General features: G+C 47.6%; 1 protein-coding gene and 1 long non-coding RNA gene across 2 annotated transcripts in view; one reads left to right on the top strand and one right to left on the bottom strand.

Moving 5' to 3' along the window:
* LOC106999440 (uncharacterized) overlaps nt 1-2,384 on the bottom strand; it is a 116,194-nt gene extending 113,810 nt beyond the window's left edge. Inside the window, exons 1-2 of the long non-coding RNA XR_013395388.1 lie at nt 2,129-2,384; nt 923-1,080 (exon numbers count right to left, since the gene is read on the bottom strand). This is a non-coding gene — a long non-coding RNA (uncharacterized LOC106999440). The remainder of the gene's footprint in view (nt 1-922; nt 1,081-2,128) is intronic.
* Nucleotides 2,385-8,933: 6,549 nt separating this feature from the next.
* Nucleotides 8,934-13,696, top strand: OTX2 (orthodenticle homeobox 2). The gene is given in 3 exon segments (NM_001177645.1): nt 8,934-9,030; nt 10,034-10,209; nt 12,046-13,696. Coding segments are annotated over 3 exon segments (894 nt in total). The 3' UTR covers nt 12,667-13,696.
* The last annotated feature ends 30 nt before the right edge of the window (nt 13,697-13,726 follow it).

Here is a 13,726-nt window from a genome sequence, read left to right as displayed (position 1 = left end):
TGATCTGTTGCCTTATTTTTTCCCCTAAATTCTGTCTGCATTTCCAATCTTAAATCCCTATTTAAAAAATTATGGTTAGTCTCATCAAAGTTTATAATAAAGACATATCTAAAAAACTAATGAAAAAATGACTTCTTTCTAGGTATTATGGTGCTTCTAAGGCAAAATGTAGTCCCTCACTATCCACTGAATTGCTGAAAAGATTGGAAATTAATGTTCATATTTCTGAAGTCAGTGTTAAGGAAGTCTAACTGGCTCCTTTCCCTCAAGAGGCTATGTTCTCACGGAATATGGGTTTTGTTCTTCTTTTTTAATTAGCCTGGAAGAATCCTGGGATGTCTTCTCTCCCCTCCCCCTCCCCCACTCCCCCCCACCAAAGTTAATAAACTTGGAGGAAAGTTTGGAATATTTTAAACTGGCCTGGCTTGTGCGGTGGAGAAAGTGAGCCTAGTTAGTGCCACGCATGAATCTTGATTTCAAAATATGAGTATCAGACATATTCTGGAAACTGCACACAAGCTCTGGCAAATAATTTGATTCCCTTCGTATTGGTTTTCTTAATTTAGAATGCTTATATCTCATATGCATAGCAAAATAATTGTGCAAGTGGCAATTAAAAACCACCCACTTGTTAATGAAAATTATCTAAAAACACAAAGCATGCTACTATAAGTCAGATTCATAGAAAAAAAAATGTTGAAGACACAGGACACAGAAAAGAAAAGTTAAACACAGAAATACAATGAACAGATAGTAAATTGGAAGTTCAAGAACTTACTGAAAATCAAGAGTTAGACTTTTCATCCAAAGAGTCTTTTTCTCCCACCAAGCATCTAAGGTTTTCAGTAAAAGAGCCCAGCCCCCTTCCCCCAAAGCCAGTGGCTTTTGTCCTGACCTAGAATAGGGTTTGTGGGGACTGTACCTGAGCCGGGCTGTCTGCAATTTCCAAATTGACAAGAAGAGACTGGAAGATAAAGAGCATGTTCTTACAGGTGAAGAACAATTTTGCAACTTTTCCAGGCGACACCCAGGAGAAAGCTTGCCTGCTACCAACTGCTGCAGAGTCTGGGCAGAATTCCTCTAGAAAGAAAAAGAAAGTCTTTCCCCCCCCCCTCCCTGTCTGCCTCTCTCTGCCTCTAGTTCTCTTTCTCCTCTGTCTCTCTCTCTCAGATCCAATCTTTTAAGAGCTTCAGCACATTGCTAAGCTAAAGGGAAATTCTCTTTGATAAAGCGGTGTTTCCAGCTTCTGGGTTTTAAAACCTAAATCTATATTCAAATCTGGCTGAAGGTGTGTTCTGGGATTTATGAAAGCCTCTTAAAGGGGTAAATTTACCAAACCGTGACAAAATCATCACAATCTTACTTTAGACATCTGAAGTGGATGAGAATTTTAAAGAGACCCTTGTTTATTTAACACTGTCCATTTCCAACTCGTAGTTTATTGGCCCGGTATTTCTGCGAAGTTATTAGACTAGAGTGCAAAGGAGAAGCGGGAGCTGTCTGCTGCCGGCCGCTGGAAGGGCAAAACCCTCTCACGCCCCACCACGCATAAATCTGCCCCTGTCAAATAGAACAGGGGGATTTTTAGGGAGATTCAGCTGCCCTCGCCATCTGGGAGGACATCGCAAACCTCTACATCGGGCTTGAAAGGTTTCCCTGGACACTGAACCCTACAGCAGATGGATCTCCCAGCCCAAAATGGTTTACTTGGTGGAGCTCGCAAGAGCGTGTTCTGATATTTCTGCATCCCACCCTATGCCTACTGTCCCCGAGGCCTCCCTCCGGCCTTCCCCTCTGCCAGATCCACAACGTCCATTTTTCTTCTTCGGCTCTTTTAAGGTTTAAGAATCATTGTGATCAAACTGGGGGAAACGTTATCTTTTCTAGGGGTAGGAAGGGGACTCTGCTTCTAGCGATCGGGGTGGATTTGCCTTTCCTTCATCGAAAGCATCGTGACTCTGACCAAGCGCACCCAACCAGTGCCTCCGACAGCCAGCGCCAAGAGGGTCATAACGCCTGGGGCATTGGTACCCCCTCCCCACCACCATCCCCATTAAAGGCTTCGGGGGCGGTCGCCAGGTATTTCAGTACAGTGGGGGTGGGGTGAGAAAAAAAGGTCCGTACTCACCCTCCCCCCCGCCCGGGCCCCTAGAAAGTCTTGACTCCTGGGAACGTGACAGCCAGCGGGTCTCCGGACTGGAGCTGTTGCAGAGGGCCGGGAAGGAGCTGGGCGGGCCCCGGGCCCCTCGGGGGCTAGAGGGGCCGCCAGGGCCCAAAGCTTTAGAGACACCTGTGACGGGGGCCGCGGCCGCGAAGTCCCCAGCCCCAGGCCGAGCAGGAGCCGGAGCCCAGCCCGGCTGCTGAGGGCTTGCTGCCTCGTGCGCACTCCCGTAATTCGTTAATTGCTGTAAATCCCAAGGACGGCCACATTTGATTACACATACAGTATAAGAACCGACAACAAAGCGACGAATTAATTACCAACTTCATTAACATAGGTCCCCAAATTAAAAGCAGCGAGCTGTTTCTTTGGGCCCACTAGCCGTGGTGGTGATGGTAGTTGGTGGTGGGTGGGTGGCGGGGGGTGGGGTATTTAGGAAGAGATTTTATTTTTCTTTTCCTGCACTAGATGTTGTGAAGGAAGAGCTGTCTTCTGCTCCCACTCCCACCCCCCTTATTCACACACACTCAGCAGTTCCACTAGCCAGCCCCCACCCCATACTCCGCCCAGTCTGTTTTTGCTTTTCTAGGGACTCGGATCCGTTTGAAACCTGTCCGGTCCCTGCTCTCTATGCCAGGCAAAAAAGTTGGGCTGGGGGTCGCACTCTCCAGCTCGGGTCCCCAGGTCCCATCACTTCCCAGCCTCCCGGCTCTCAGCCCGGGGCTCGGGCGGCGCCAGCCCAGTTAGCTCCAGGCCTCGCAGTGTCGGGCGTTTGGTGGCGTTTGTTCTAACACAGAAGCTATTTCCAGCGGGGGCCTCCCTCGCTCGCTCCCTTCCCTGATATCTTGTCGACCTCACACTCGCATCCTCGAGGCGCGACGTGGCCCCAGCTACTTCCCCTAAATGGGCCCTGGGATTAGATTCTGGGGTTCGTGTTCCCTGCAGTCTGTCGTGGGCTTCTCAATTCCAAAAAACCCCAGGCGCCTACCAGAAGCCCGGGTCTCTCACTCGGGGATCATTTATTTTATATGTGTAAGGATATTTATAAGGGCTTAGGGAATAGAGAAGACACTGAGTTTTAGAAAATAGTTTGTTCCTGGACTTGTGTATCTTTCTGTCTCTGTTTTCCGTACATGCTCACATCGCACTCCCAGGCCTCCCTCCTTTACCCTTTCTGGCAGTCAGCGTGTTCTGGCCCTGTTTGAGACGGTATACTAGTGTTTTTGAGTTTCAGTCTGACTTGCTTTCTGCCTGTCATCCACACACTTATTGCTGGGGTTGAGTGTGATAACCCAGTCACTCCCTATCCCCCGCCCTTCTCCAGCATTTACTTAAATATTTTTATCTTCCATCTTACATTGCATGGGTTTCCTTTCTTCCCTTCCCTAAAAACAAAAAACAAAAAGAATGAGGGGAAAGGAAATTACGGAGTAAAAGAAGCAGGGGAAAGAGGGTAAGAGAAGAACTCCCTGTCCATCACTTTAATTATACAATTAATTCACATGCTCCGGCCCATAATGTATATTTTAAGCAAAGCCCAGTGTCTTTAAAGAACATTCTGGTAATGTCGGAGGCCTGGATTTGTTGCCTGCTCGTCCCCCTGTGCAGCAGCGGCCTGTTTTCCTCCCCCTGTTGTGTGTTTTTATTATTTTCCCTCTGGCTTAGATGTGTCAATCATTCTCTCCCTGCCATTGGTTGGAGAGTTTGCGTCAAAAAGTTGCCAGAGAGGCGCTTTCTCAGCAAATCTCCCTGAGAGCGGGACCGACCTCAGCTCCAACTCAGCCTCCACTGTGATTAAAAATAAAAATTGCTAGAGCAGCCCTCACTCACCACATCTACTTTGTATGTATTGCAGAGGGGCCCACGCGTGTTTAGAACTCTAGCCTACTTCCTCATTTTCTGTTCTTTAAAAAAAAATTTTTTTTTGGTTGTGTTTGACTTTTCATGGAAGGGTGAAGACTGCAAGGTTTCTAACTCAATACTCTTGATTTCTTTTAGGATAGCTGGCTATTTGGAATTTAAAGGATATTTGACTTTTTCTAACCTCCCATGAGGCTGTAAGGTAAGTGTCCGTCTGTCTTGTCTATATCCATATCTACGTGTCCCCGTGTCTGTCGGCCATCACCCCAGTACCTCCCATAGACCGACCGATGCCCCTCTGCGAACGTGGAGTTCTGTAGGCGGATGTATTTTTTTCTCTTACAAATTTTGAGGTGTAATAACGATCGCTGCAAAAAGAAAAATGTGATCTAGGGATGAGAACGGTAGTGAGAGAGAGGCAGAGAGCGTGCTCCTGGGGGTCGTCACTTCTGCAAAACGTCGTCGAAACGCTGCGAGTGTAATCTGGGATGTTTTGGAAGGTTTTGTTTGTGGTTTTGTTTTTATGTCAACGCCGTTCTAGGCTTCTCTCCGCGATCTTTGCGTTTTGGCCCCTAGATCGGGTTGGGGTCGTTTGGATGGATCCCAGGGACCTTTTCAGAGTCCGAGACAGAAAGATGCAAATGTAACTAGATGGATGGATTGAAACAACAATAATAAAAAGCCAGGCGCCTTCTTGGGCCCGCGCGCCGGAAGCCCAGTTCGCTTGCGGGTCGGCCTGGGCTGGGGGCCGCCGCTCGAGCCCCTGTCGGCCCCTGATGAACGTGAGCGGAAACCGGAGCGGATAACCGAGGAGGCTGGGAGCGCTGGCTTCTCTTTGCTCCGGCGCTCACTGCTTGCTCTCTTTGGCCTCCTCTCCCTCAGCCTAGCACAGCTCGGTTCTCTGTTTCTCCCAAACGCTTCCAGATCTCCTTTTTGTGTTTAAATGCCCACTACGCCCCAAAATCCAAACCACCCTGGGTTGTAATTACGCAGCCTCCCAACCCCTGGTTGTCGTGGTCCCCGACCCTGGTCACCAGGCCGAGCGAACGTGAAGAGTGGTTTTTCAACATGACTGTGTCGGGTACGGTTCGCGGCCCGCCCCACGTAGCCCTCCGCGCGCACCTGGAGCGGGCAGAAGTGGCAGCGAGTGGCCCCTGCTCCGCCCGAGGCCGCGGCCAGGCCAGGGACCGGAATCCTCCCGCTGGGACCGCGGCCCCTCAGCTGTTCTCTGGCGGGGAGCCACAGGGCTCGCCCGCGCGCTCGCGCACCCCCTTCCCAGGCTCGGGGACAATAAGGTGTTGTGGGTCGGGGCCGGGCGGGGGCCGAGGGGTTCGCCGAGGCCCAACCTGTGCCCTGGGTCGGCCCAGTGAGAAGCATCCGAAGGTCCCTGCCAGCTCCAGGCGCGGGCGACCGGTCGCGCTGCAAACTCCTAAGAAGTCTTCGCGTTGCTGCGTTGAAGTGACTCTTGAAATCGATGCCCGATTTCGGGACACATTTTTGGAAACCCAAGTCCCCTGTCAGGATTCCACCGAGTTGGCTTTTGCCTCCTTCACAGACGAAGTGGTGCGCGGGGAGCGAAGGCCGAGCGGCGCTGACCCTGCGGTGGTGGATTACTTGGGGAGGGGACGGGGAAGTGGCTCCTAGAAATTATCCGCCCCCGCCCCCCCCCCCATTCTAGAGCTTCGGGGGTCAGGATTTCTTCTGCTCAGCTCGGGACTTTTTCCAGGCACAAAAGTTATTAGCAACAGAGGGGGGAGTAGGAGAGGAAACTCCTCCCCCCAGAGTAAGGTAGACACCCAGACCTCAGCGCTAACACCGGGGCTTTCTCCCAACGATAATTAATAGTCAAGGCCAACCCTTTTGGCACGTTTCTTCCTCCCTCCCTCGCGGGTGGCAGAGTTATTTGATTCCCCGAGACCAGAAACTTTCACTCGAGTTCGCCGGAGAGGCCAGCGCCGGCCGTTTTCCGCGGTGCCCACACGTCTCCTTTTTCTTTCTTTCCTCCTCTTCGTCGTCCTCCCAGCCGCAGGCCAGTCGCCAGTCCGCGTAGTTTTGTTTCCTTTCCATCATGCAGAAAATTAATCAGCCCGGACGAGAAGCAGAGCGGAGCATGGCGGCCTGTAATTAAGGGACGTGTGCCCCTCGGATTATCTCGTTAGTTTATCAAGAAAACATTTATTATAATTAATTCTCGGACGAGGTAATTATTGTTGAGCGAGGACACAGCAACTGGTAGATGGGCTTCTTGGAAGAAAAAAAAAACAAGGCGGGGGGAGGGGGAAGCGACAGATTGCACGAATTGACCGTTAGATATAAGGCTGCGCGGGCGACGCGGGCAGTGGAGCGGGACCTCGGGCGCCAGGCCTGCGGGGCTGCTGGGCTGCTGGGCTGCCGGGCAGGGACGCGGGACCCAGGCACTCGCGCCTGGAGGTGCGGTCGCCGACCGGCTGCCGGGACTCGCCGCGCTACCGCGGCCAGCTTCTAGGTATGAGTTCTCCAGAGGCCACCTCGTGAGCAGTCATAGTGAGGCGTGGATTTTTGAAAAGTCATTTCTTTTCCCCCTTCTGGACCCCGCTTCGAGATTGGAAAAGGGCTTTGAAAGTTAGATTGAAGGGCCCATGCCTTCTATGCAGAGTGCATACTAGGCCAGTTGTGGAGAGAATCTCTTAGTTTTGGTTTTTGGTTTTCCTCTTTTCCTTTTAAAGGTGGATCCAGAGATAAAAATGAAAATAGTCTATTCCGAGAATTTTAGCCATTGTGCAATGGTAAGAGCAAAGGAGCCCCTGGAAGGATCTCGGCCCTGGTGCTTTCTGCGTGTTACTGCTTTTTATGTTGGAATGTGCTACTTTATTGTGTGATGTGTCAGGCATTTCTAATTTGGTGAGAGCTCGACATGTAAGAACATTTCCGTATTTCTCAAGGGTACACCTGATATGATTTTACGATTCTCTATAGTACTGTAGTTCAGAACTTTGCAAGGTAGTACGATTAAACAAAAAATCTCCAATCTCCGGTTTAGAGGCTGTTTAAACACATATACAACTGTATTTTAAAGCAGTCGTATATGTGTTTAAACAGCCTCTAAGCTGAAGGTTTTTGTTTATTTTCCCAGCCTCTAAAGAACAGCATTTTGAAAAGAAAAGACAATGCAAAAACATGAAGTCTGTATTGTAGGAGCAACTAAATTAGTTTTACTGAGGATAATACAAACTCCTTCAAGAAAGACATTTATAAAATTACATTAAATTAGATCTTGGGGTAGAAAAGCATGACTTTTGTGCTCTGAATTTAAATCAGAAAGAAGTTACAGTTACTGAGTTTCATTTATGGACTTTTGTGTCTTGCTGTCTTAAGCAACGTAAATATGAAAACCCGGAGTCCTTTAAACTCAGTAAGACCTTTATCTTGTATCCGCCATTTTGAAGCAATCTCTCATGGTGTCAAAGTTTCAAAGTAGAGATCCTTGCATATAAGTGCCACATTTTAGGAAAATAAAGGCCAGACTTGCAAACTGCCAGTCTATATTAACATCTACTTTGAATCTCTTTGCTGGGGTGCGTGGGTGGGGGGGCGTGTAACACAGCTGAAGAAAGTAAATAACTTTTTTTTTCTTCCTTTCTTTTCCCCTTTGAGCTCTTTTTCTTATAGGATTGTAGGAAGCTTGAAAGGTAGGGAGAAATTCTATTAGTTTCACAACTTTGGGTGTTTGTGTATCTACTTTCTTCAAAACTAAAATGTGCAAAAGGCAGTTAGAGTTAACAGGAAGCTCTGCTGCAGCTGCGGAGGACCTAAATGTCTGAAAATTTGCCTCCCGCAGGATCTGCAGCCTCCACACATCAAAATCAACATGGAAGCAGCTTGCACTACAAATGTGGGGTCCCGTCATTATCTGATTGGTGGGATTCTAACTTTACTTCACAATTTCTGGCAAGCCCTGTGCCAATCTTGAAGACTTTTTTGCAATATGTTTAAATATTTGATGGGTGTCTATTAAAAGTTAAATACTTGTTTGTTTAGCTTTCGTTCCTTAGACACGTATAATCAAGGTTCTCCAAAACCCTAATAAATCTGTTACTTACCTCGAAATCTAATTACCCAGACTACTAATTAGGTGAAAATGATTACCGGAAATGACTTCAAATGTGGAATAATAGTGGTTGAGCGGTTTTTCCAAGTTTGTCGTTTAGTAAGTTGGTATTTTAGATGTTAAACGCACTGACATTTTAGGTTCGCAGCAGTTGAAAGTAGTAAAAAGCTAAGATAATTAAAATCTCTGCCATGGAAAGGCAACAGTCTGGGGAGAGGTAGATTTCTTGAATTGTTTCTTTGTTTCTCACCAATGGGCTTTGTTATCAGCATTATTTATTTAGCCAAAGAGTTCTTTGTCTCTGCAAATGGCCCCAATCAAGTTTTGTTTGAGACAATTAGCTAGTGCCAGCCAATGAGTCCTATGCAAATGTAGGGATAGGAATGCAATGTGTGCATTTGAAGGCGTGGGGTTTTGTTCTTGGGGAAGGCAGATTGTAATTGCTTTCTTCGGGTACTTTTTTTTTTAACTTTAGGGTGGGGGTGGGGAAGACAGGTTTATCTGGTCTCCCTCCATCCCCTCTAGTTCCAGAGCAGCTGGGGGTGGGGGTGGGGATGGGGGTGGGGGGGGAGTGTCTGCAAGTCCTTTAAAAGCCTCTGCCTCGCCTAGCCCGTGCTCTTTTTAAGTTAGTGGTGAAACGTGGAAGAACTGCTGCCTCCGAAGCAGTAAACCAGCCCCTCTGTTTGTTTGTTTGCTTTGCCCTTAGTTCCACTGCTCCAAACCCACCCACCAAGGAGTCTGAACCTGTCCACCCCGGGCGCATCAAGATCTTCCAGCTGGGTACCCCCGATTTGGGCCGACTTTGCACCTCCAAACAACCTTAGCATGATGTCTTATCTTAAGCAACCGCCTTACGCAGTCAATGGGCTGAGTCTGACCACTTCGGGTATGGACTTGCTGCACCCCTCCGTGGGCTACCCGGGTAAGTGAGCCCTGCTGCACTCCCGCAGCCCCCTTCCCCACGCCCATCCTCCGGGGATGCAATACCCTGTTCCCATGGAACACAGGGGTTGGCAGTCACACTGTCCCCACCCAGCTTCAGGGTAGGTCTCCACTAGGTTTGCCTTCTGAGGGGGCATTTACTCACCAAGCAGAGAACAGGGGTTGGGAGAAGTGAGTAGGTGGGTCTGCAACAGTTACAATCACATCACTTTATTCTTAATTCAAGTAAATAAGGATCGGCATCAGAGTGGGATGAGGAAGGTTACTGTCCTTGTCATTTGGGCAAAAGACCGCTGCCCATATCTCAATGCCCAATTCCTCAGAAGTGTCCTCTTGGAGAAGCCGAGTTTTCTCTCCGTAAGTCCTTAGCACCCTCGGGCTTTGCAGTTGTTCCCTCCATGCCCAGGCCTTCCCCTATGACCTCCAGAGCCTGCTTTAATCCCAAGAGGCGTGACTTCCTCCAAATGCGGGTGCTTTCCTTTCCGATCAGATCTGTTTAAAATCCTCCCAGAAGGAGAAGTATGAACTATGTCCCCATTTTAAAGATGGAGGAACAAAGGCCCGAGGTGTGCTAAAAATCATGGGAACAGGATCCCAGATTTCCCCCATCAATTCGAGCTGCCAGTCTGTCCTCGCAGATCCTTTGACTTCATGGAATAGCCTTTTTGTGTTGCGGTTTGGGGGTTGACCTTGCAGAAGTTTTGTGTGTGTGTGTGTGTGTGTGTTTTTAAAAATGTTTCATTTGTTAACTTTCCAAGTGATGCTCTGACTGGAGCAATCCCAACACCAAGACGAGTGGGGAAAAAAGCAGTGTGTGTCCTGGGTTCCCGGGGAGCAAGGCTGGGGAGACGGTGGGGAGAGCGTTGGTAGGCTCCCAGTTGAAGGGCTGTGAGGAACGGGGGACTGCTGCGGGGTGGAGGGCAGGGGCGTCGGAGAACCCGCGGAAACGCCTATGACTGAGAAACTGCTCCCCCACCCTAAAGGGCCCTGGGCTTCTTGTCCCGCAGCCACCCCCCGGAAACAGCGCCGGGAGAGGACGACGTTCACTCGGGCACAGCTAGATGTGCTGGAAGCACTGTTTGCCAAGACCCGGTACCCAGACATCTTCATGCGAGAGGAGGTGGCACTGAAAATCAACTTGCCCGAGTCCAGGGTGCAGGTAGGGCAGATGCAGGCAAAACCATCCTTCCTGATCATGCCACCTTTCCCCAGAGTATGGGGCTGTGGAGAGCCCCAGGTCTTTGAGAAGACTGAAGGAAGGCTTGAAATTCTCCTTCACTCACTAAGGGGCCAGGAAACTATTCTCCTCCTGTCCTTTTTTGCCTGCCCATCACCACTTAATCCTATAAGCAAGGGTCTTCAAGGCCCGGGTTGCTGGTGGACAGAGACCCATCCTTGAGCAGATTTCAAGAGTAGTCACGTGGTGTTGTAACCCTTCCCTTCCTCTGTATAGAAATCCTCTCCTATTCTCGTGGACTTGTACATGTGAAAGCAGCTCAGCTCCTGGACAGTCCAAATATTTTTACAGATGAAAAAATAGAGTAAATGACTTGCTTAAGGTCATAACTAAGTTTGGTGGCAGAGTCAGGGTATAGATGCAGCTGGTGCTTTTACTAAATAAATCAACACAAAAAGAATGTATTTTCCTTGACTTCTTAGGGATTGAACAGAATTGTCTAGCTCTGAGCCATTTAACAGATAAAATATCTACATAATGTCTCTAGTAACACCTCTCTTGTTTTAGTTTCCCTAAACTTGACCTTAAACTGAAGAGGGAAGGTCAACTCCAGCTTGCCTTGTGAGTGAGCCCCATACAGAGTTCTCTGCAAAGTGTTTAGGACATAAACCACATACACACCTGGGCCTCTCCTTCAGCTAGAATATGTTTATGAAAGCGACAGACATCAGTGTCGGTTGCAAATTGGGAAAGGGGCCTTTTCAAAGTAGGTTAGAGGAAGTTTTAGCACTTGCAAGGCTTGAACCAAAGTCCTCACTAGGAGAAAACAAATGGCTCCAAATGGTTGGTGGTCTTGAGCTTGGCCTTGGTGGCATCACTTTTACCACAGTTACAGCACCCATACAGAGAGCTCGTTCAAAAGTTCAGCTAAGGATTTGTCCTCCAGAAAATGCCAGTAGTTTCTCTTCTAAGCCCCCTCGTACACCAATCATAGCTCCTTCATTGCAGAACATGAACAGGGCTGGTAAAGAGAATTGTCAAGATTGCAGCAGGGGGTGGAAGTGGTAAGTCAGTAAACACAGCACAGGAGACTGAGTCTATGTGCTGAGTGGCAATACTCTAAAGACACAGACTCGAGTCTCAGAGACTAGCAGGTCTGTGCTCCCAGCTCAAAGCAGAGTGCATGTAAGTCACTCCTTTTACCACAAAGAAGCTTTTAGCAAATAGTGACTTTCAGACCTCTTTCTTCAACAAGATCGTTTCTTCCCCTTGAGCTTTGTTTTGTGAGCCTTTCTTTCTAAGAGAGATAGAAGGGTGATGGACCCAACCAACCTCCATATTAGCAGCTGCTTCCTGGAAGACGAACTGTAAATGAATTTAGGCTGTTCCTGTTAGCATGTAACAACAGAATTGCTTTCTCTCACCTCTCATGTATTTCCCTCCAAAAGACATAGATACATTCTATTCCTCTGTGAGAGTGTTCCAAAATATAGCTGGGTCTATGTGTATGTGTGTGTTAGAGGCAAAATAAGATAGGAAAGTGATGTGGAGAGTTTTTAGCTATATGATTTGGGGGATTATCTTAAATGTTATTCTGGGCAAGAAATAAGGCAGCATCAAGTGTTTTGACAGAGCCTCCCCAACTTTCTTACAAGTCCAGGAGTTTATATGAGAGTGCCACATGATAGGTCTTCAGTGGCAGGGGAAATTGTGTGTTTAGCTCATCTGCCAATGTAGGATAGATTTATAATATGGGAGCCATTGTTGTCCTTAAGGAGTTATCAAAACTGTGTTAAAGAAGTTTCTTTCCCTTCCAAGGTATGGTTTAAGAATCGAAGAGCTAAGTGCCGCCAACAACAGCAACAACAGCAGAATGGAGGTCAAAACAAAGTGAGACCTGCCAAAAAGAAGACGTCTCCAGCTCGGGAAGTGAGTTCAGAGAGTGGAACAAGTGGCCAATTCACTCCCCCCTCTAGCACCTCAGTCCCGACCATTGCCAGCAGCAGTGCTCCTGTGTCTATCTGGAGCCCAGCTTCCATCTCCCCACTGTCAGATCCCTTGTCCACCTCCTCTTCCTGCATGCAGAGGTCCTATCCCATGACCTATACTCAGGCTTCAGGTTATAGTCAAGGATATGCTGGCTCAACTTCCTACTTTGGGGGCATGGACTGTGGATCTTATTTGACCCCTATGCATCACCAGCTTCCCGGACCAGGGGCCACACTCAGTCCCATGGGTACCAATGCAGTCACCAGCCATCTCAATCAGTCCCCAGCTTCTCTTTCCACCCAGGGATATGGAGCTTCAAGCTTGGGTTTTAACTCAACCACTGATTGCTTGGATTATAAGGACCAAACTGCCTCCTGGAAGCTTAACTTCAATGCTGACTGCTTGGATTATAAAGATCAGACATCCTCGTGGAAATTCCAGGTTTTGTGAAGACCTGTAGAACCTCTTTTTGTGGGTGATTTTTAAATATACTGGGCTGGACATTCCAGTTTTAGCCAGGCATTGGTTAAAAGAGTTAGATGGGATGATGCTCAGACTCATCTGATCAAAGTTCCGAGAGGCATAGAAGGAAAAACGAAGGGACTTAGAGGGGCCTACCAACCAGCAACCCGAAATGGACAAACCAATCTACTTAAGATCCTGTCATAGTTTTAGATCATTGGTTTTCCTGATTTGCAAAGTGATCAAAAGCATTCTAGCCATGTGCAACCAAACACCACCAAAAATAAAATCAAACAAAACTAAGTTGTGAAGGAAGGGGGAGGGAAGGCCATAGCCTTCTTAAGCAGAGGTGTTCCAATGTTTTAGCCAATCCTTGGTTGAATCTTAGGAATGAACAGTGTCTCAAGCTCATTCACGTTTCATGACCAACTGGTAGTTGGCACTGAAAAAACTTTTCAGGGCTGTGTGAATTGTGCGACTGATTGTCCTAGATGCACTACTTTATTTAAAAAATAATGTTCATAAGGAGTCAATATGTAGTTTAAGAGACAATCAGTGTGTGTCTTATAAATGGTACATCTGTGGTTTTTAATCTGTGCTAGACTTCAAAACTGTGATCTCCTGTTATTGTATGCAACCTTGAACTCCACCTCTGCAGGGGTTCTTCTGTGATTAAATAGGTTATAATTATAAGCAAAATTCAGAGCAACTGAGTACTGATCTAAAAAGATTACCTTTGGCTGGAGGTGAGCTGCACAGAAACTTTACAACAAAATGTCTCTGGACAAGGAGAGTGAGAGAAGAGAAGCAAAAGGACACGAATTCATCTGTAATTTACTGTTGGTAAGCCTAGCAGTAAACAGACATTGGTCAATTGCTCTGACCCTGATGAATTATTAAACTGAGATCATTGTCGTTTATGCTTGCAGATGTTAACTGGAAAAGTTATATATGCATAAACCTTTTCTTCCTGGATTTGGCAGATATGTATAATTATATTAAAATGGTTCTAGCACAACATTGGGTCCAGTTTAATTTTACACCACTA

Source organism: Macaca mulatta, chromosome 7 (assembly GCF_049350105.2).
Source record: "Macaca mulatta isolate MMU2019108-1 chromosome 7, T2T-MMU8v2.0, whole genome shotgun sequence".
In the NCBI taxonomy this organism is placed as follows: domain Eukaryota; kingdom Metazoa; phylum Chordata; class Mammalia; order Primates; family Cercopithecidae; genus Macaca; species Macaca mulatta.
This window is presented reverse-complemented; position numbering and strand designations above follow the sequence as displayed.